We start from the raw sequence: 23,537 nt of genomic DNA, 5'->3' as shown, positions 1-23,537 counted from the left end.
AATTAAAAATATTTTAAATTTAACAAATAACGCAAAATTATAAAAAAAATGTTTAAAAAGTTACTTTTTTCTCTTTTTTTTAATCACTGTTGAAACTGAACAACATTTTTTTTTATCGTAACAGGATCTTGTAAGACATTTATTCCAGTTTTTGAAACTACACTTATTCTCTGTGCGGTCATTGGTTGCTGAAATATCGATGATAAAAAAAAAATCCTTTTTCATTAAAAATCAAAAATCTCAGCGACTAATTGACGTAACAAAATGTAGAAAAAAAGCATATTAAAGCTGAATGAACAGGCCTTTCAAAAATCACCAAAAAATTTAGGAAATATTTTTTCCCTTATTTTTTGGAGTAGTGTATATCAGGGTGCGCCAGAGAAAAATTTCGAGTAACACAAGTTACCAGGAACATGGAAAAAATGTTAAAAAATTTGACATTTATTTTTTGACATTTGACATTTTTTTATATCTATTTAAGGATACTGATGATCTTGTATATGTTTTTTTTTTACAATTACTTAGTAAAGGTACCAATAAAAGCCATAAATAACATTGAACAGAGTTACAATTTACGATACAGCTTCTTTGTTTCCTCTTCTAATAGACTGTAGCAAAAAAAATGGAAAATTATTTTTCCAACAGAAATAAATAGAGTCAAAGTGCAAATTTTAAACTCTCATAACTTCGAAATTTTTATAGATAACATTTTTTAACATTTTCTTCATGTTCCTGGTATCTTACCTTATATGGCATTTTTCTCTAGGGCGCGAGTTCTGGCGCAGCCTGTATACATTAAAGCGATTGACAAGGTATCTATAGCAGCCTTGGTACTTTATTTTCCAATTTTCTGGTCCAATTTTAATGGAAAAATCGTTTCTTTTTGCATTTTTTAGAACAACACAATTTTTTTTTGCTAATTAAAATATGAATTTGCGAACTATTTTAATTACGTATCAAATAGACAAGATATCATACCGTTTCATAGTATTTTTTTACTACACTAAATTTTTAATGCAAATAATTCTACATTAGTCTACCACTCAGCGACTAATTTATGACCAAAAACAATAGAAAGGTGTAATAATACTTCCACTAAATATGGCAGCTTGAACTATCTCTTGAAGATGTTCCGATGATTCATTGTTTTTTAAATGAAATCAGTTGTTACGTAAGTCCTTTTCTAATGATAATGGATTTGTGTAATAGTAATAATACAACATTTACATAATAATGAAAAGTGGCTTCAAATTAATTGAATTGCTTCTCTTCAGACATTTTTCCTGTTTTTTCTCATAATACCAAATTTATTAACTCTGTATGAGTACCATAAAACATCCAGATGTCTTCATTAATTGTTAGGGTTTACCAAACCCCATTTACGACTCAAATAAAGCCGGTTATTACTCATAAACAAAACATCGCAAATTGCTCGATTAAATTATTTCAATTCAAAACACCGAACAAATTGTAAGTTTTGACTCATTTTTTTAGTGGTACAATTCCCACGTAAAGTGACGTCAAATCGTCTCGAAAATCTCTCCAATATACTTTCGATCGGAAAGGAGAAGAAACGACTTTATGAATAATTAATTCGAAACGTTTGTACCACGTGGGTGAGCACCCACTTGCAATCAACATCGCTATAAAACCAGTTATGGTTATTTAACACTAGCGAACTAATTACGAGGTGTTTTCTCGGAACAGTTGACAGCAAGGACGTGTAATTCGGAATGAAAGTTACTAATTTGGAGATGATACAATAACAACACCAAAAAAAATTTTGAACGCTGAAAAATGAAAGTCAAGTCTTTGATTAGTTCGCACGTGATTCGTTTGTCGTTTGTTATGATTATGCACTAATAAGAAACTAATTAGCGGCTGCAGCGCAACGATACAAAGCTTTTGAAGCGTGACAAGCGTGATTAAAGCATGGTGTTATGCAATATTTCGATTAAAAAATACTCACTACACCTGAGCTCAGTGGCGTAGAAGCTACCTAGGTGCGGGGGTTAGACAGCATCCTGTGAAAAGAAAAACAACGCCACACGTCACACCATGTACAGTACTTGAACAACAAAGCGTCTTTGTGTTAGTTTCAGACGCATACAAGGCATTTTTTAAAAGTGTAGCTTGGAATTTGAATGAATCATCTTTGCCAATGTTGAGTGAAAAAGGCGCGAGATTCTAACTAAAATTAGTTAAGAGGCATTAAACTTGTTTTGAGTGAGTGCACTTGAGACTAAATGCAGCGTTTGAACTTGATGGTCTCAAAATAAATCGTTTGGCAGTAAATTCAAGCTCAGGTGTGAATTTATCATTGACTATTATTAAATACGTCCGGAAGTATTAGGGCGAAATTTTGATCAAACATTCAAACGACATCGAATATTGCTTTGTGAGACTCTGGAGCAGTGCCAAAACTGCACGAATATCGAGTTTGCAACTGGAAAAACCGTGTAACTAGGCCAGGAAACTTCCACCGCAATTTTTCTCTAAATACAAGCAAAATGCGCATGCGATTGGCAAAGAAAAACCATTACCTGAAGAAAAGTTGTGATTAATATCGTGGGGGTTAGAAATGGACAAAATTGTGTCAATAAAATTACTTACAAAATGCGAGCGAGGAAAAGGCATCGTATCAGTCTTCAACTCGTGGAATTTCACACCAGCCCTTACCGATAATTAACGTATAGAAACACAACGGAATTTTTATTTTCACACAATTAATACTTGTCAGGAAGCCAAAATTTAACGAATTTGTTCTAAAATTCGCAAGATGAACAGCACGGAATCATCTGGAATTATTCGCGCAATCAACGACACGCCCGCGCTTTACTCGCAATCGTAACAACACGAAAAACACAAAAAAGGATGTCGTAACTCGACCGAAACCATATTTCTGGTTACTTTTAGGAACATTTGTTGTTGTTGCTGTTTTTTTGACAGGTTTGATCCAGTGGCGGTTTTGTCGGACCAACCCTAGTCAAATGAGTAAAATACCACCGGTAAGTCTTTTTGACACATTCGAACTACTAGGTTAATTAATTATACAAATCAGGGTCTATTTTAGTAAAATTGAGCGGTATGAGTCGAGTCCGATGCACGATTTGCCGGCAACGGTTGCCAACACTCAAAACACTAAAGTCCCACTACTTGTGTCATTCAAAAATTCAAATAATTAAGGAAATTGTTAAAAATAGCATCAATAATGCGACACCGTTCCACACAAGGAAGAAAAAACGCAAAATTTATGACCTTTACAAAACTGTCTATTTGCATGACAAAGTACAAATTAAATACAACCACGACACTATCATAATTGAGGATGATAGCAACACAGACAATCTCATTGAGTTAACTTTTGATAAAGACAAGAAAGCCAAACGTAAAAAAGTCCATGAGTCCAAACGCCGTCCTCGCAAAAATAAGAAATTGGATAAACTGCTAAAAATAGGTATCAAGAAAATCGTAGAGACCCCCAAATCCTTACACCACCAAACTGGCGAATTTTACGAGTGTCACTGCATGGAAAAACCTGTAACAACCACCCCAGAGACTACACCTAGTTCCAACAAACAAATCTACTGCACTTTTTGCGGCAGCGCTTTTCAGACCATAGCTGAATTACTCAACCATGAAAGCTACCACCAGTACTACTGCAAGTTATGCAATCGGATTTTTTACATGTCCAATCACAAAGAACACATCTCACAACATCTTCCGCGAATTTACGTTTGCTACTTATGCGGGTTTGAATTTGGATGCAAAGAGGTGCTATTGGGACATTTGGGGTACCATTTCGAGCAACAAACTTTCGAAAATATCTTGAATATGGAGCAGGATTATAATGTGTACGGCTTTTGTAGTCCGAATTTTACCTCAGGGGATTATTATTCTAATATTAGTAATATTTTATTTTTCTTGACTTACCCCTACGACCATAATTATAGTCGGGGTATGTTCATGAAAGTCGTTTGTGATATTTGTTACCGAGAATTTTTCATACATGATTACGAGCGACACATGCAAACTGTTCATTTTTTGCGTTGAAATGAGATTTTTTAAGTTTTAGGCTAAGGGATTTTTGCCAAAGATGATCTCGAGAGTGATATTTGAGTTTTGTTGAGAATTGTTTTTAATTTATTTTTGTTACATTTGAATAGAATATTTTTTCAGTTTTTGTTGATTTTTATTACCTCCATATTTGTGTCGCATTGTTGGTTGCATAATCACAAAGGGGACAACAAACGAAAAATCAGGAATTATTATGTGCAGAAGTAATTTATTATGTTATTATAATGTTAAGGCTTGGTCTTAGTGATAACACCTGATTTTATAATATTACAATGTAACTGTACAATTGTTGAAACGTAATGTAATCGTCAGTCGTAATACACAATGCAACGTCTGTTTCGAAACTGATCAGATAGCCATTTGAATGAAAGCGTTAGAACTGAAAATCGCAACTTTTGTACAATTGCAGTGTACGTTGATATTTGAGTATCAGTCAAAAATGTCGAAAACTCATAACCCTACACAAATATAAATAGCTACTGTAGTTATAAAATCGATTTACATCATTGGCTATGATACGGAGAAAATTTCACAGTAAATCACAAGTTGGATTTTTCAAAAATACGAAATGCGACAGGGGCCAAAACGATAAACGCAACTTCTACAGACGTTACGATCATTACATTATAATATATATCGTGGGTTAAGTCGATTAGCTCGAGTTACGTCAACGTTCACAATGAGAGAAACAAAGCTACAACAGAAATTATTTTTGGCCATTTTTCGATACTAGAACGTTGGCGAAACTGCCGGCCCTAAAATTACAACAAAGTGAAATTTGTTATGTAGACAAATAAAGATTTATCTCAGAGTTGGGTAATTTTACAAAAATTAACATTAACACCACCATACTGCGTTATATGTACACAATCATTCATGCTTATATAATTTATACAGTTTTTCTTCTATCATAGTGATGAAAATATCTTCTGATAAATTTATAATTAAACACATATAAATGAGTCTATTGTTAATGGTTACATATCCATCGATTTGCTGTGTTTCCACTATTTGCTTCAATAAGTCGTAGGGTAACCGAATTGTGGCTCTTCTAAATTAAAAAAAAATGGCTAAAAGAGTTAGTTAAAGGGCACTTTTTGATCGTAACTTTATTGAAGCAAACGTTCACTCAAGAAGGGCTTGAACCAAGCAGAGCAAACCAAGTTCGTAGCTGTATTTTCGTTGCCAACATAAATCAAATTTCATTGCACATATCTTATATAAATTAACGTCTTAAATATACCGAGATATAGTTTGTATCACATGTTTTAAAGATCAGTTAATAATATCAACACTGTTTTTTCCCAATATTTTTACATGGATTTCAAGTTTGTTTATCACAAAACTAACATTCGGGGAAAACTTCTTTACACTTGATTTTAAGACGATTTTTGCCACCGGGTTTGTATTAGGGTCCCAACAAACAAAAGAAAAAAAAAAACAAACAAAATTTATTAAATCAAGCATTTATAAAAACTTAAGTACTTTCAAAAATAATGTAATAAAACAATACGGTTACAAACCGTAACCCTATTTGTCATACTATAGGTTCCTCTCTTTTGAAATTAATATTTTGCGAAGCACAGAAATCGCGCGTGAACGGTATACAATTGAAGTACGAGCAGATTTTGCAGTCGTAAACCGGTATAATGTAGAAGAGGAGGACCAGACAGATAAAAAGGACCCCAGCCGAGACCAAACACACCCAAATCAGGACAATCTTCTTGCGTCTTTCGTACACACCGAACGAAATAAACGGCAACAACGCGTACGATAACAGAAAACCGAACACAAAACCGAACAAATGAGCGTAATTATCGACCCAAGGCAGGAGGCCGATAAGGAAGAGGACGAGAGTGATGGAGAGGAGCTTACAGAGGGCCTGGTTGGGGTGTTTCAGCATGGGCCACGAGTTGAGAACCTCCACGATCAGACACGCCAACAGCCCGAATTGCGACCCGGCAGGACCAACCTTGAAAAAACAAATTAACACATCAACCAGCGCTTTTGTGAGACTTACATCGGCTCGATAGGGCACGAAGATGGCGCTGGCGAGGTTACCGGCGACGCCCGACCCGATGTAGATGATGCCGATGCGGAGACTCCCCGTCAGTTTTTCCAAATCTCGCATCAAGAAATACTGGATGAGGACAGTGACGGCCAGCTGGAGGACTCCGGCGTGGAGAAACAAGGAGGTCCACAGGCGGTAGAACTGATCTGGGGTTTCGGCGAAGTAGAACGGAAGCATTCCGCACACGTCGTTCAAACAAGACACCTGGAAAATTGGTAATGAGGGTGAAACTTTGACGAAAAAAATTACGCTGTTTCACTCCCTTAATTAAATCCAGGATTTCTCTAGAGTCCAGAGGATAATAATTTACATAATTTTTAGTCGGAAACTAAGTTTGAGTTAGAATGTGGCTCGGTGGAATGAAAGTGGTACATATTGTTTTATTGTTTGACAAAGTGACGTTTTACGAGCGAGTAAGGAAACTAGAATGCCGAAAATCCATTATAATGCTGATGACACGCTCGTTAATTTTGCAAAAAATGTACGGTTTAGGAGGACCTACTCATTTATTATGTACCTCTATGTGACAATATTCATAAAAAACGATCCTGAAGGATTTTATTTTTTCGATGTCATTGTAAATTTGTAATTTTCATGAAAAATAAATATCTGATCTCTATTTCTATCAAAACAGACAAAAAAGGTATTTGAAAAGCGATAACTAATAAATAAATCAAATACTGTAAAAATGGAGCTAAAAATAAAATTAAAATTTCCTAATAATCGTTTTTTTGTGCATACGTTACAAAGATTAAAAATTAGGTCAGATCGATGAAATGTGACATTTCCACTTCCCTCACCATACTTTAAATCCTTTATGCAACATCGACAAAATCTAAATTTATGACTTAACGCTATTTTTGGATTAACAATCGTTCATTTTATACGACTTGCAGGCGTCCCTTGTTATTTTTTAATCGGGTCAGAATTACCGACCACATGACCTTTTCGTAAAAAGTTGCGATCATCTAAATCGGAGACATTTTCCATAAAAAAACTCGTTTAATACAATTAAAATATCAATATAACTTTTACTCGCTTCGGGCTATTAAGCGCCACATAAAAATGTAAAACTGCAAACTTCGTAACAATGTAAAAAATCGCGTTTTTACCTGCGAGCACAAGGAAGCTTCTTCGTGAAACGTCCCTTGAACGAAATCGCAGTACTCCTTGGTGGTGATTTTGCATTGGCCGTGGATGCCAATGCAGCATGGGTGTCCAATGACTTCACAGACCATATGTTCGGCGCTTTTATCCCGACTTCCACTACGTTTCTGAATGGAGAATTGGGTGTTGGTCTTGCGACAAATGGGCCATTTTGTGATGTCATCGGGCCATTCGTATGGGTGCACACTTGCCGGGGCATCACAAAATCTGTAAAAATCGACATGAGTAACACTAGTGATGTTTAAAAAAAAGTTACTTTGGGTCTAAGCCGCAGACTGAACCGGAAATGCGCCCCCCAGGACCTGCCTCGCCGGCGCTCCATTTCTTCCACTTCGATATTGTTTTCTACAAAAAAACACACAAACATGAGTAATAAATCGCAAATAAGATAAATAAACAGTAAGACAATTTTCAAGGCTTACCGTAGGTCTTAATCCTCTCAACTATCGAGAAGCACAAAAGTTAAGACAGTTAAGTGAAAGCTAGATAAAAACAAACAACAAAAAACTTACAGAACAATCGGCCTGTGACGATTGCACACACCCCGAATCGTCATTCCTGATACAACACGCTGTTTCCCGTTCTTTTGCCCTAATCTTATCAATCTGTTGCGAAATCTTGTCATCTATTCTCATACAAGGGGCGAATTTCGCCCCCAAATGAATCAAATCGCTGGCTCTTGGGCCAAACCTACAACCCGACATTAACCCGAGTCACGTATTTATTTTTTGTACTAACCAAAAATTCGCCGGTTCCATGTAATCAACCTGTTGTAACGACAAACTAGTCACTAAGACTTGTCCCGACCTTGAATGTAAATCAATCCCAAAGGGCCCCAACCCGTAACACACTAAAGAAATAAACAAAACTAAAATTTGTACTGTCGTCACCCAATAAGTGAACATCGGTCTATGGTCCTCCATGTCGTCCAATTGTTGTAAAATCTTGTCATCTTGAGTCACCGAATGTCGTATCGAACGCCTAAACAAATTTCCTTGTTTAAAATATTTTTTATAAATTGAAAAAATCGTACCCGAACATTCGACCCACCCAACCCATACCATATTGTCGACGGTTTGAATTGTCTAAAACGTTGTCAAGCAATGACGAAAACACCCTCGAACCTCCAACTGTGGGTCTATTCTGTCCCTCATGTCGTAACACCACATGGGGCTCTCTTCTCCAACCCCCAGAACCCGGCCGGATTGTTAACCGGTCTCTGTATGCTGGTTGGAGGGTGGCTTCGTGACCCCTATCTATCGTGTCACCTAGAAATATTTGCAAATGAACAATTTCTAAAAAATAAGCGTAACAAACCTTCCTCCTGGGGTCGGGGCGAGGTCGGAGAAGTCGGTTTTTGGAAAAATGTTTCCTCTTCGACACTGCTGGAACTGTAAGGAGTGTCAGGTGGAAAACTCCTCGATTGCTGGCTCTGTTGTGATCTTCTTCTAGGTCGGTGTCTCGTCAAAGTCTAAAAGCAATACATTATTACGACATGAGAAGTTTTCTTTTTCTTTATCCACAGATACAGTTAAGAGGCCTTAGGGACTCCTAAATTTGTTTTAGGACCGCGACATGAGTGTTTCATCCGAGTAACACAGAGGAAAAGACGTGTGTGAAAAAATACGTTATTCCTAAAATAAATATGCTAGAATTCTGCAACTTTCAAGAACGCTGTTTCATACAGGGTGTTTCAAAATGCGAACGTTTTTTAATCGTTAACTATAACACCCTAAATGCATCTTGATTTTTGTAGGGTTTACATTAGAAACTTTTTAACTTCCAATATAGCTACGGCTCTGAAATTTTGTATGCGACCAAAATCGGCAATTCTTAATTTAACTATTGTTTTTTAAATGACTGAACTACCGGAACTACAAAAAATTGACGCTAACTTTGAAGTTGTAAATGGAAAGTACCCATTTTTATTGCACATTTGAGTTTGCCTTCTCAAACTGAATAAAACGAACCCAGTTGTTGGCACTTATACTCTTTTTCATATTAATGTGCATGAAGTAGGTTGTAGAAGTCTAAATGAATCTTTAATTTAAAGGCCCATTTACACAAAAAGTGTCATTAATGTCATTCAGAACAAATTTAATCACATCAATAACGACAAAAATCTTTATGTTTGAATCCTATGTTGATTACGTTGTTTTTAATTATTTTTTGCTACATGGGGTACACATTTATTTGAAAAAATAATTTTTAGGGAAGATTGAGGTTGAGATTGTTTGAATTTTCGCATGGTTGCTACCTTAAAATGATCTCTTTTATCGACTACTTCGATGCACATTAATATGAAAACGAGTATATCTGTCATAGTATTTGACATGTCAATTTTTTGTCGAAATTTTTATTTGTAGGGGTCTATTCAAAAAATGACAGGTCTTGAACCCTTTGCAATAAGTAACTTATTTTTGACTGTTATGTTATAAATAAGTGTAATAGAATTTTGTTCAAGAGCTGTGATGTATTGAAAAAACTCCTACAAAAAAAAATTTCGACAAAAAAATTGACATGTCAAAAACTATGGCAGTAAAGTAACAACAAATTGGGTACCTTTTTTCTAAGTTTGAAAAAGCACATTTAAAAATGCAATAAAAATAGGTAATTTCCATTTAAAATTTCAATGTTGGCGCCAATTTTTCATAGTTCCTGAAGTTCAACCATTGTAAAAATAATTTAATTCAATTGAGAATAGCTGATTTTGGAAAGTTGAAAAGTTTCTAAAGTAAGCCCTACAAAAATCACCCTGTGTAGGCTGAACAAACTATATGGCAACGCAGAAACATTTCTTTGTTATAATTTTTTACATAATAACAGTTTTACACAAGAACGGATAAAACGAAACAACTCTGAAAATATTTTTTTTTTCGAGCTGGAGAATTAATTATTTCGCTTTTTAAAGTCAGTTTTAAATATTTATGAGATGGCCAAACAGCGATTACTTTTTTCTGAGTCAGTGGGACAATCAAACCAATGAATTATTCAGATACTTGAAAATGTGCGCACTAGACTCATTATAACCCCGTCAGTTGGGGTAAAAAATATAGCCAATCTCCCGATCGTCTTGATAAATTTTAAAGGGTAACTGTGTTTGTTCGCAAGCAATTTCGCCGCTTCAAAAATATTTATATCGACAGGTGCCAGCGAATTGCTGGTTGCCTATCTATTACAAATTATTGACTATTATAAGCCTGGCACACCTGTGTACACCCAAGAAACCCCACATTCTAATTGATGCTTTTTAGCGGACGTTTAATGAAATTTAAACCGCGACAGGCGTTAATAATTGGCATACAAAACAAATGAATAACACTCGTGTACAAATGAACAAGGCGGAAGGGGCAATGGTCCGGTGAAATATAACCGGTGTGTTGTTTGAAACGGGAAATAAATTGCGACGTAATTTTGAGCCTTTAAAATAAATAACAGAAATTGTTGTAAACAGCGAAAGGGGCTTGCACCTGTTGTAGGACTCGCGGAAAGTCCTCGATGATTGATAATAGGGCCAATCGTTGGACCTTCGAAGTTTGTTTTCGTTCCAACTAACGAAGTTAGTGATCAATGCTCGAAACTTAAGACTAAAGTTTGGATAAATTAGAACAACGATTTCGTGTATGAAAAGACAATAGTCTAATCGGGGAGTTTCTTATGCTTAAGCAGGATCCACCTGAAAACTTTCTATTTGTTTTAACAACAAACGTACAAATCTACTCTTTGCGAAGACGTGAGATTTCTTCGGATTTGAGACAAGACCACCGTTAACTAAATAACAGTCAAAACATTGTGTTCGGGGAAATACACGACAGCTTGATACGTTCTTTGTTTGTTTTAATTAAATGTTTTTCTAAGATATGTCAATTGTTATGTTTGAAAATAAATTAATTAAGTAACAGTAGCATCACGAAACATTTTATTATTCATGAACACCGGTAAATGTAAAATAAATCCAATTTAATTCTACCTACATTTATTAAAATATTCACCATTTTGTTGTGAATTATTCAAAATATTATTTACATTCGGGAGCAGCATTTTACAAATTTCGTGCTTCTTTCAACAAACTTAGCCAGCCACTTGTTAAGTAAACATACTTCTTCAGGCAAATTTAGCATTAAGAGACAATTAATTGAACGATTTTTTTTCATAAACAGCTGGGTAAAAATTAAATTGTAAACTAAATAAAACTTTAGAATTGAAATATAACTTCCTTTTATGAAAGCTTTATTGTCGCAATAAAGACAATCAATAAATTTTAAATGTCAATACATATTTTGTGTATTAATTTTGTTTTTCGGTAACTTTCAAAATATTAAAATTTCGCGATCAGAAATGATTTATCTTGAGACTCTTCTAGAAACACGATTTTAATCAAAATTCTCGTCGTTTGATAAAGTGCGTTTTCCTAATCGCATCTTCTCCCTTTTCGAGCGTTGATTGCGCCATCTCATTTATCCGGCCGCCACTTTCCTTGCAGTTAATCCGTCAAAAGTGCACCATGTAAGAGTGCGCTAACATTTCAACTGGTGAAATATCGCCCGGCCGACGCTTTTTCATTTATTAAACGACCAGAGACAAGCGTTCTATTCCTGCATAATCAGATTTATTCCGTTTGCGGAATGCCAATGCTGCAGCCGAGAGATTTATGAAAGGGATTTCTGTCATTTCGCGGGAGGAGGGACCGTTCCCTCGAGGCTAAAGTGTTAAGCTTTACATAGGAAGAAGAAGAAGAAGAAAAAACGAGTGTGAAATGGAGCGGAAATTTATTTTTATGTTTGGAAAATTGTTTACAACAAACGCGTTTGCGAATTAACAATGATGGGGTTTGAAAGAGAAACGAAGAACGGAATTTCCAAATAGCAGGGGTTTACTTCGAGCTTTCAAATTATTTTACTGGAATTAACGCTTTTGGATGAAAAGCCGGTGATTTTTCACAGTGGTGTGTTCGTATTAAATATTCAAGTGGGTGCTTCTAAACAATAATTATTAGGAGTTGGGACGTAACTAAACAGTTGGAATAGGTAATCAAAATGTTTTAGGAAAGTTTTGGGAAGTATTGATTTTACGGGAGGACGAGGAATACAGTGGCGTGCGAAACTGCAGGCTTTCTTCCAGGAAAAACAATAAATATATGATTTCATCAAAAGTGATTTTTATTTATTCATGAAACCCAAATGCAGGCGATATGATAAAAATGCGCAGTTGCTCAGGGTTTTTTACGTTTTAATTAACCCCAGTTCTTTCATCTTTTTTTTGATATAACTAGTTGAAAAATACGTTTCAAATTTCATAACAGATTCTTTGACTTTCAAATACAGGGTGTTTTAAAATTCGCTTTCCAGCGAAAAATGCCACGTAAGGTTATACCAGGCACATGGAAATAAAAAAATACCTATAAACATGATGGAAGTTTAAATTTTGTACAGTTGCGGAATTAAAATTTCGAGCAGTATTTTTCTGTAACTTTAAAAAGTTCACTGTAAACTACCTTTTCTGTCATCAAGACTGACATTTGACAATTAAACGTATTTTTGTTATTAAAATTGTTAATTAAACAATTTGTCTGTCTTAGGAAATTTATTAATTGAACTAAATCTAATTAAATCATCACAAATCACTATTTTTTAAAGTAAATAAGTCAAAATGATATAAACATGACAAAGGTTGTTTTAAAGTTTAAAATATGAAAATGACAATACAGCACAAAATTTTAATTCCGCAACTGTACTTTGACTCTATTTATTTCTTTTGAAAAAATAATTTTTCAAGTTTTTTTTTGCTACAGACTATTAGAAGAGGAAACAAAAAAACTGAATTCTGAATGTAACTATGTTTAACGTTATTTGTGGCTTTTATTAACAAAAATTTTATACCTTTACTAAATCATTATGAAAAAACGTATATTGTACAAGATCATCAGTAACCTTAAATAGATGGAAAAAAAAGTTAAATGTCAAAAAATAAATATCAAAATTGTTTGACAGATAGAATTTGGTATTTTTTCCATGTTCCTGGTATCTTATCTTACTAAAAATTTCTCTCAGGGGAAACACCCTGTATGTTGGTTACACATAAACTTTTGAAATTTCAAAATTCGGTTTTTGGAACCTCTTGTGCTAGTTGACACTTACATTAACAACGTAGGACAAGCCGTCCCAGGTCATTCTCGCCACCGAGTCCTTTCGCCGCACCGTGACCTCATGCAACCTCTCCTGATTAGTGTCTACAACATCGTTCGGCCCCGGAAGAACATCAGGTCTTTCAGCTTGTAACTGTCCCGACATCCGGCCGCCCGGAGCCATCTCGGAAATGGTCCGTCTATACGTCGACCCCAACGTCCTGTACTCATCTTTTAACGGCCCATACGTCCTGTAAAAAACCCTCAATCCTCACACTCCACTCCAATTTCCCCTAAAATACCTGGAAGCCATTCTGATCCTGCGATCCAGCCATCTCCTTTGCTGTTTCTCCTCACTCTCTTCATCCACACCGAAAAAAGTGGCAGTTTCCTTCTTTATGTAATTTTTGATCATTTCTTTCCGTGATAAAGATCGAGCTAACGATGGCCGATTTGGCAACCTCTCGCTTTGGGTGTACCCTAGACGGGGTTGTATCCTGGGCCGTTCCGGGGGAGAGGTTGCTGGCAAGGAAACCGCCCTTTGGACGGGTGGGATTTTCGACGACGCTGGCGAATGTTGAGGCTGGCGAAGTTCTGGTGTTTCGGAGGGTTTCGGGTCGGATGATGATGCGTCATCAGTTACTGGAGTGGTAGTACGTTGTTGCGGCGGCGAGGGCTGTTGCTGTGGGGCTGGGGGCTGCGAAGGCGCCGCTGCCCTCCTACAACAACAAAAAAAACACAAATTTACATTTCGAAGAGCTAGAAATGTTTTTTAGATTCATTTTTAGTGTAATTCTGCAAAGTTCGTATCTAATGGAGAGTGTGTTGTTGTATCCATGCGCCCCCTGGAGTTTCTCCAGCGTCAATTAGATCAGTAATTTAACGGAATGGCCCATCTGGTCGGCGCAACTCACGTCGGTCAAACCGAAAGCGGTTGACCGCAAGTCTGGAAAACAGTACTCCCGGAAACAATATATAAAGGGCAGACGATCCGTCAGGCACCGACAAGGGTCAGTGAAGAAGATCCGGCAATTCCTTTATCCCGGAAAGCGACTCATGCGAACATTTCCGTTTTAGTTTCCTCAATAATTGTCTCCGGATCGCTTTATGACTGATAACGTCGGAGGTTCGTTTAATTGCGTGTCTTGGAGCCTGAGATCGATATTGCAATTGACACCCTTTTGGGAGGATTGAATTAGGAGCGTATTTGTAGAGCAGTAAAGAGTTTAAAGACATTTTTACCGATTTGGAATTCTCGACAGGCTCCACTAAGTCATTTGGCGGTTTCTATCCGAATACGTGCTTTTAGTTGAAGTGCAACTTCCTTTATTCCCAAGACTATAAACTTGGACGCTTTTGTTCTCGTATAATAATAAGATATCGAACTCGGGGTTGAGTTGCTTGTTTAATGTACCTGGAATGTACCATCGGAAAGGGTTGTTTAAATCGATCTGATCAAATCGTAACGGCCTACTCCATAAAAAAAGTAAACAAATGTTGCGAAAAGAACACTGGAAAAATAAACGAAAAAATCACTAGCTTGGCTCGGACTTATCGGAGACGTTGCGCTCCTAAATCCTAAATTTATCCGGGAAGTAGAACACCTTTATCTCCACTCCGCAAGTCTATTATTGTTAGTGGTGCGGATATCACAGACTTATTTCAGGCTATACAAACTTACACAAGCTTTAAATTAAATATTTATCAACGAAATTACCAAACCAACCTTAAAAACTAATTTAAAATTATTAACAAACTTGAGGCGATACCGAGAAAACTAAGCATGCCTTAACACTTTTACAACGACAAACAAATCGTAGACTCCCAGGGTTGAAGAGAAAAAGCAAACATGTAAATCGAGAGATGCAACAAAAAATAGAAATTTTTGCAATTCATTCTTTGTGTAATATCTAATGAATTTCAACTGCAAAATGGTGGATGCGCCGGGTTGAGCTTTTATCACATTAGTATCTCAATTAAAAATTTAAAAAAAAACACCTCTTCACATGATAACATGAAAAAATTGAGAGAGGGAAACATTACTGAGTCTTAATAAAAAAACTAATAATCACAAATTTTTAGACAGCTTTATTCCCCCCACTTAGTGCTTTTTTATGTCTGCAATTTGATGGCCTGCAATAAAAACCTATTTTTAATCTAGATTGTAACGCTGGACATTGTAAAAAAAATCATAAAAAATGAATACAATGTTCAGAAATAAAATAACCCTTAAAAATACCTCTTTTTCAAATTAATTATAATTTGGGAGTAACTAGGCATTTTTGATGATTGTGAATTAATATTACTAATACTAAGAAGGTGAAGCGCTTTTAGTTGTCTATGCTCAAACATAGATTTTGCTCCAACATTCTTCGAATTACTCAAAGTTCGTCGACTGCTAAAATACATATTTAAAATTCAACTAGTTGCCCACCAGTCAATACGATATGAATATCTGAAGCATATTTTGAACAAAAAACAGATATTTCCATGAATTTATAACGGTAAAATGAAAATATTTTCGCTACTTTTCAAAACTAAATATGTACAAAAAAAATACAAGAAATGTACTGACAGATGCACAATGTATGGTTTGCAGTTTTTCAAACCTTTATAGCGTAAATAAATTGGAAATGAAACAACGATATGTGCATCGTTTCCGTTTTCATCTCGACATCGAATTTCTTTCCAAACTTACAACTCCATTTTTATTTCAGTAACCTCTCAAAAAGTTAATTTAAAATTCTTCGATATATCAATAAAAACTTTTACACCAGTATCAAATTCTTAAAAATCGCCTCGGATTGTTGAAGTTGAAGAACGACAATAACAAATTTCCAAATTTCAAATCGGGTTTGTATGCATTCGACTAAATTTCGCAATGCTAATTTTATTGCCTTTTCTATAAAGTTTGTTTCGAGTTGGATTGATGAAATCTCTCTCCAATTGATCCTTTGAATGCTGAATATAAATTACTCGTCAAGATAAACGAAAAGATAATTCCGGAGTAAGAAAGTTTTGCTCGACGAAACAAATTATAAAATCGTGAATACTAGACTTGTATGTACGTGAAATAAATCGGTTCCTGTTGTGCATGAGGAATTGAATACAAGGATTGAAATAAACTTCTCAAAAAAGTTGCTTCAACGCGGAAAATAACTTTGAAATATGACTGGGTTCTTCCGACAGCCGGGGACGCCATTTTGACACTTATATGGCGAATTTAAAGCAAAAACCAAGAAGTAATCAATAATTCTCATTACAAAACTTATTTTTTATAGTAACAAACAAAAAAATCTGTAATTAGTTTTGTTGCCGTCTTTTCCCCTTATTCATCGTTTATTGGTAATATTTTCCCGTTAATCGCGACCTATAAATCGCCCCTTTTATGTAACATTTTCCCGGAATCGATTATTCCGAGGTGGTCGTGCCGCCACTTGATGTGCCACACAATCATAATAATAGTAATTCGAGGGAAGCTATGAAGTGGCGGGAAATCCGACGGACCGGATCGCCCCCTGAGGGGTTATTACGACCCGATCTCCTACTCGTATTACATTTAATGACCAAATGAACGCTATCACGTCCCTTAGATAACAGTTGAAGTTCATCGTTCAACTGGTAGCCGGCAGCGTTTCGAACTTTGATTTTTACTAAACGGTCAATCTTGGATAAACTGTTGATATCGGAGGGTCGGGGGAACGATTTTCTTATCGGTCAGATCAGCTGGTGTCAAACTTGATTACGGATTGACCTACGATCCTCATCATCAATCATCATTGGTGCTATCAGAGACGCGCACTCGAATGGGGGTTTTTGTTCAACTGAAGGGAAACAAAAAGTTTCGAATTGTTAGAGGGTTGAATTTGGGTCAGTAGAGTTAGAATGCAGACTTTTTCTTCCGTTTCTGCAAACAACTTGAATGAATAAACACCATTATTTATTATTTCATTCGGGGGTTGTAGTATTTCGAACCAGAATAATTCTCAGACTAACAAGTTTATAAGCGAACTAAAAAATACCCACAGGCTACTTGTAATTAGAACTGGAATTCTAGGAAGTTTTGAAACAATAACAATTTAAAATACCGAATCAGGTTGATAAAGCAACTATTTTTTTATTATAAGATATCGCCATCCGGCGTCCCAGCAACTTTTTATAAAATACTGCATCTACTTTTAAATTAATGTTTTATTGGATCCAAAAATTACTTATAATGAAAAATTTATAGTGTCAGATAGTGTGTTTTTCATTAGTTTCACTTTTACAAATACTACTCTCAAATTAAAATAAAGCAGTTTTGAGTCAAAAGCAATTAACTAATAATAGTGCAGATAAAGGGTGTCCCAACGGGAGATGTAATTTTAATTAAAAAAAACTCATTTTTTTAATTGAAGTTTGTATTTATATCAAGTTCGAACATTGCCATTAAACATGGAATACAACATCTGTCAAATGTTCGCCTCTGATTCTTTAGCAGGAAACCATTCTTTTACGGAAGTTTTGGACATTTTCACATAAAGAACAAAAGATTAAAAAAAAAAAAAAAACAAAAAAGACAATTATTCCGGGAAGGTGGCCCTTCACGTTTAACTTTTGCATTAAAAAAAAATCCATATGAATTACGAGTTAATTATATTCTTTGGTTCAAGTAATTTCAAGTAATTTGGTTCCAAATAAAATTTTAATAATTTATGTGATAATTTTTTAATGTACCTAATTCAAATTTATGCTGATGATGGTTGCCGAAACATGTTCCTACGACGGTAAGTTATATTTTTTTACAATTGGGAAAGCAACTATATTACCGCCAACTCTTTCAATTCTAAAACAAGACGATCATTCTCAACAGAGATGTGGCAGATAATAACCAACAACAAAAAGTTCGATTAAGATCTTTTGTTTATATTGTTATGTAAATTTATGTTGTCATTATCAAGTTATAAAAAATAGGTATTTTGTAGATACTGTATTTTACACTGGGAAAACGACTTTTGCGCTGTGGTTATTGTTTTTAACAAAACAATTTAGTTTATTAGTTTTACACGAATAATTACTAATGAGTATTTAAATGAATGTAAGCATGAAAATAAAAAAACTCTTTTTTTTTAATTGTTGGTTACTGTATTTTTCTTGGGACAGCCGAATTATGTCAAGAGATATTTGTAAAAGCTGATCAAAATTTATCAGTTATTCCACACTGCTTGGCTAACAAATTTGAAAAAACTTTTGCAAGTCGCCATGTGTAAATTTTAATAAACCTCGGGTCAGTTAGTGGCGAGTTATTTTTCCTTGGGTTATAAAAGACGTAACAGAAGGGTCTAGGGATTTAATTTCGGGTCGTGAAAAGCCGTGTGCGCCAAGAGGAACTAAATGAATGAACATCATCCACAAAATCACTTTACAAGTAACAAAACGAAAGTGGAAGTTTTCTTATCGACGCCCAATGGGACCTTTCAACACGATTTGCTTCACGAAATCGTCATTTAGTTTCCCAACACGAGATTGAATAAAAAGCTCGACTTATTAATGACCAGTCTTTAATCGAAGAGAAATCACAGTCTTGTCAGCAAACACCAGAATATCTATTTTTAAAGAAGAGACTACAGCCGGCATATTTCACTCGGTATAAAGTGACTTGGCACACAGATAAATTATTCAGAGTCGATCGGAAATGTTACGGGTTTATAGACGCAGCTTTTGTTTTATATAACAGAGAGTCGTTTTTGGAAGAGAGCGAATTAAAGAAAAATATTACGACGGATCTATTATCTGAACAAATTTAATTCGAACAGTCCTTTGTTCTTTCCATTAATGATTTATTAAAAATAAATGAAAGTCTTGAGCTTTGTACGTACTTCACAAACTAATTAACATCTCCCGGTTTCATTCGAGAAACTTCAACTTCTTTGAACCGAAAATTTCATTGTTTCGCCCAGTTTTATTCTATATTACTTCAATAAGCTGTTCAGAATCGACGTTTCATGGTCAAATCATAATTTTGCCGCTTCTACAAAATAGAACCAAAACGGAAGACTTGTTGCCACGAATGAATAGAAAAAAATATCTATTTACAATGTTAGTCGTTATAATTTCTTCTCTAAATAAAGAAAAATTAGCAATACACAACTTACAAGATTTTACGAAATTTTAGCCACATGTTTACAATTACAATTTAAATAAATGAGTTTCGCAATAATATTATGTTACCTCATGAATACCCATTTCTTGTTGAGTGTTATTTTTATTGCTTACACGTATTGTCTTTAAACACATTTTGTTTAACAAAAAAACACTGCAGTTGCAAAAAGGATACTCTTAATTTTTTGCTTTATTTAATGAACTACACTTATAATATGGGTCACTTATGTAATAAAAGGTTCGCCAGAATAGTATTACATCCCAGTGACAAGAAATACTCATATGGTATGTATGTACCTATCTAAATATGGTTAGAAATAGATAGTAGAGGTATTTCGACCTCGAGTCACAAAACATATTTTACATTATTTTAGCATGATGATATTGTGTCACTGTTAATTCATGTTCTGCTGTTTACATTTTAACTTGTTTATTTATCGTGTGTTTAATTAAAGACGATTATAACAGGTGTTTATTTAAATTTGGCGTCATAGTTGGCGGTGATATGAGTGAGTTGTGAACGAACCAAATGTCAGATTAATAACTTTCAATACGATGGTTCGTTCACACTCGAACTTTGAAATGAAATTGACGCAATTTTACAAAAATAAAAAATGTATTTAAGAGCTGCCGAATATTTTCTAAGACAAATCAAAAGGCTTTTTTTTTCTTGAATCCTGAAAGCACTTTCTCTATTCATCAAGCTGCGATCTTATTTTGGGGGTAACTTAGAAGCACGCAATACAAAATTTTTCTTCTATTCTTTCCCAATACAATACCTAGATTTAATTTGTGCGTATTTCTCCGTCCATTTCCTTATAATAAATCTCGTCCCGTCTTAATTTTCCTTCAGCATCCCCAAAAAACGCAAACCCTCCAACTCCAACTTAATTATCCCATGTTGTTGGCCAATTAAATTTTTGATTGGGTCTCGAAGAGCGAAGTATAATTGACCCGGATTTCTCCCCAGCAAGCGCACGCCTTTATTATTCCATGTACGTACACCGATAGCGGCCGGCTTCCACTATAAAAACATGATTGATTTCCGGTCTCCATAGATTCCTTTCGTGGCATTTTATTTTTACCGCTGATCGTAAATTAGGTCGGGAAATTACCGGACAGTGTCGTCGATCGCCTCGCCGTAGATTACCCTCTGGATCGAGTTACGATTCCAATTACGGACGCTGCCTCCTTGCGAGGAGACCGGAATTCCGCACCGAATCTCCTCCGGTTTATTCAAGACATTTGAGCTTAAATCATGCTTTTGTGGGAACCTTACAGTGTTGATAGTCCTCGACACAACTCCAACTTTAGACCGGAACGGTTATCGTAAACTAAATAATCAAACTATGTGGCGACGTTTACCTAAGTGCCTCTTAAACTTTATACCGATTTAATAAAGAGAAACGGCTTATTTCGCCCAAATTGCATGCGAAAATTTTATAGCATTCTCAACTAAACCTATCTAAAACTCTCAATATCGAGTGTTTTATCAGTTGCACCCAAAGTGGCACGTTACAAAACCAATTTCAGGATTTTAGGTAGGTATTAAAAAATTTGTAGATACCATTTTTCAAAACTTGAAACATGGATCTATTTTCGTTATTGTTTTATTGACGATTTGTTTTCTAATGTTACATAGAAGATCAAAGAATTGTTTATTTTATATGATTGTTTTTACCATATTATTATATTCTTGATAAAATAACTGTAACTTCAATTTAATTTGTATTCTTACTTAACTTATATGCATAATTATAGGATATGATAGGTGGATTATGCCAAATAATAATTAATAGTGAAAAAAATGTAATAAAAGTTTCTTAGTTACCGAGATATACCGTGTTAAAAACACTAAAAAACTTTAAAATCTTAGATAATTTGCACTGATGTCGACATTATATTTGTTGAGTGAATCGACTTTCTTTATTTTGGCGAGGTTAAGTAGTAATTTTTATCGATATTCGACAAAAATAAAAAAATTATTTAACTTACTTTTCATTTTTTTTTATTTATTATTGATCATAACTCATAACCTTTCATTCGCTAAGTTTATGAGTATAAGTTAAGACTTACCTTGTATAAACGTTACCAATTTAAAAGAGATAAATAACATGAAAGCTGTTTTTATCAAAATATGTATATTATTTTCAAACAAACAGCAAAAAATATATGATAAAAAAATATATGATAACAAGCCTGAAATGTTTGTGGCGTTCTAAATTTTTCAAGCGATTCCTTTGCATTTTTGAAGCCTAAAGTCGAAAAAAATAATGAAAAAACTCCATCACATAGATGAATCTTCCCAGCTGAGATCAGTAAGAAGGATCAAAGAAAACGTCACCACAAACAATAGTTTATTAACGGTGAAACTTAATAAGAAAGAATAGTTATTTTTATCAAAAAAAAAAAAAAAAAAAAAACAGTTTCGCACACATAATTTAAACAACATTTTTTCTACAATATTTAATTTAATTAACTAAAATACATATTTACTTTAAAATTTAGTTGTCAGGTTTCTCTGTCAGTGCGTCAAATGCCGTCAGTGTGTAAAAAAAGCACTTCCCGCACTGCTGTAAACCTCGCGCCCTTAAAAAAGGGTAACTTCGCGTATTGATTTCGATGTATGAAGATGAACATTAAAAATACATTTTTAGTTTTTTTGTACATTCTTTGGGGGGCCTTAATTTAATAGGTGATAAAATCTTAGAAAACATACATTTGGAACAAAAAATCTTCCTACTTCAAATTTGGAAATTAGGAGAACCATGAATAAATTTCGTTTAGTTTTCCATACTACTAAGTGATCCAGAAAGACTGAGTCTGTTGGCAACAGATTTGAAAGTAAATATTTTTGTTAATAATTTGAAACACTGCAAAATTGTTTTTAATCAAAAGCGTGCTCTAATGGTAAGCTTTAAAAATTAGGGTCAGGATTGCCAACATATTCAGTCATTGTGGATCACTTTGTATTTGTACGGAATATCAAAACAAAGTTGCTCTGTCATTCTATGATGATAAACGTTACATCATTTCAGAAAATTTGATACATTAGCATGGGGTGACAAAGATATATCCTAATCCTATTGTTTTAAGTGTTTTTTTTTATTTATTTAATTAATGAATTAAAATCTGTTATTGTTATCTAAAATTATGTTTATAGAATATGTACCTATAGATATGTTTATGAAACATTGTTCAGGTTATATTAGCTATAGACAAGTTAAAGTATTTCATGAAAATATTCTGCAATGTCATTTTGATTCTGACGGTACTATTATACAGCTACAAAATTATTTTTTTATAGGTAATTAATAATAAATATTTTTTTCACAAATGCACTTTAGAGTTTTATTATGGCACTACAGCCCATTGTTTAATTATGTCTCAGTGTTAGAAATTTTTATTTACCATGCTTTAAGTAGGTACATTCTGTGATAATGCAGGTCAGTTATTGCTCTCTAGGTTAAATTTCTCTATTCTGCGTCTCTCAATTGCGAAAATCTATTAGCTTAGCTTTAAAAAAACCGTTAATAATTCAGCAATTACATAATTCAGTTAATATCCCCACAATATCTCCATTAACCCAGCCGCACATGAATATATTGTAACATGGGCATCACGCATTGTTATCGGCAGCGTTTCAGCACCAGTTCCGCACTAATCCATCGGATTTGAGTGATCTACTTGTGACATTGCCTCTGAAATTAATTAACGTATACACAAATCAGCGATTAATTTGCTCATGTTACTCCACACATCTATATCCGCAACATTGCTCTTGATTTTCCCCCAAAAAATCAATTCGAACCCTCGCAATTTTAAAACATGTCTTATCGCAAGCATCGCGACATTCTCCCCCCTTCGCGAATATCGATGCAAAATGTCGATAAATCCAACCGGGGCCTCAATATTTTACGTGTCATATTCAAGGGAATATAAAATATGACTTCCCAT

At 34.6% G+C, this 23,537-nt stretch overlaps 3 protein-coding genes across 4 annotated transcripts in view; 1 reads left to right on the top strand and 2 right to left on the bottom strand.

Moving 5' to 3' along the window:
- Positions 1-2,867, bottom strand: part of LOC123004464 (BAG domain-containing protein Samui-like) — a 6,684-nt gene extending 3,817 nt beyond the window's left edge. Inside the window, exon 1 of the mRNA XM_044397765.1 lies at positions 2,614-2,867. Coding sequence (XP_044253700.1) covers positions 2,614-2,637 — 24 coding nt within the window. The 5' untranslated portion in view covers positions 2,638-2,867. The remainder of the gene's footprint in view (positions 1-2,613) is intronic.
- LOC123004467 (zinc finger protein 616-like) lies at positions 2,424-4,090 on the top strand. Its single transcript, XM_044397767.1, has 2 exons — positions 2,424-3,008; positions 3,062-4,090. Exon 2 carries the CDS (start codon positions 3,088-3,090, stop codon positions 4,051-4,053), a length of 966 nt encoding a protein of 321 aa, XP_044253702.1. The 5' UTR covers positions 2,424-3,008; positions 3,062-3,087; the 3' UTR covers positions 4,054-4,090.
- Positions 4,091-5,509: 1,419 nt separating this feature from the next.
- Positions 5,510-23,537, bottom strand: part of LOC123003886 (inactive rhomboid protein 1) — a 38,185-nt gene continuing 20,157 nt past the window's right edge. Inside the window, exons 4-14 of one of the 2 annotated variants that reach the window (XM_044396925.1) lie at positions 13,742-14,158; positions 13,453-13,690; positions 8,633-8,786; positions 8,349-8,583; positions 8,054-8,296; positions 7,828-8,005; positions 7,738-7,758; positions 7,572-7,660; positions 7,261-7,522; positions 6,098-6,352; positions 5,510-6,049 (exon numbers count right to left, since the gene is read on the bottom strand). In XM_044396925.1, the coding sequence (XP_044252860.1) occupies positions 5,615-6,049; positions 6,098-6,352; positions 7,261-7,522; positions 7,572-7,660; positions 7,738-7,758; positions 7,828-8,005; positions 8,054-8,296; positions 8,349-8,583; positions 8,633-8,786; positions 13,453-13,690; positions 13,742-14,158 (2,527 nt within the window). In that variant the 3' untranslated portion in view covers positions 5,510-5,614. The remainder of the gene's footprint in view (positions 6,050-6,097; positions 6,353-7,260; positions 7,523-7,571; positions 7,661-7,737; positions 7,759-7,827; positions 8,006-8,053; positions 8,297-8,348; positions 8,584-8,632; positions 8,787-13,452; positions 13,691-13,741; positions 14,159-23,537) is intronic. The other variant, XM_044396926.1, reaches the window with a different exon arrangement.

The sequence above is a fragment of the Tribolium madens genome, unplaced genomic scaffold (assembly GCF_015345945.1).
Source record: "Tribolium madens isolate multiple individuals breed KSU strain unplaced genomic scaffold, Tmad_KSU_1.1 Scaffold_1;HRSCAF=32;Tcas5.2_LG8, whole genome shotgun sequence".
In the NCBI taxonomy this organism is placed as follows: Eukaryota; Metazoa; Arthropoda; class Insecta; order Coleoptera; family Tenebrionidae; genus Tribolium; species Tribolium madens.
Note: the sequence above shows the minus strand (reverse complement) of the source record. Positions and strands in the feature narration are given on the sequence as shown.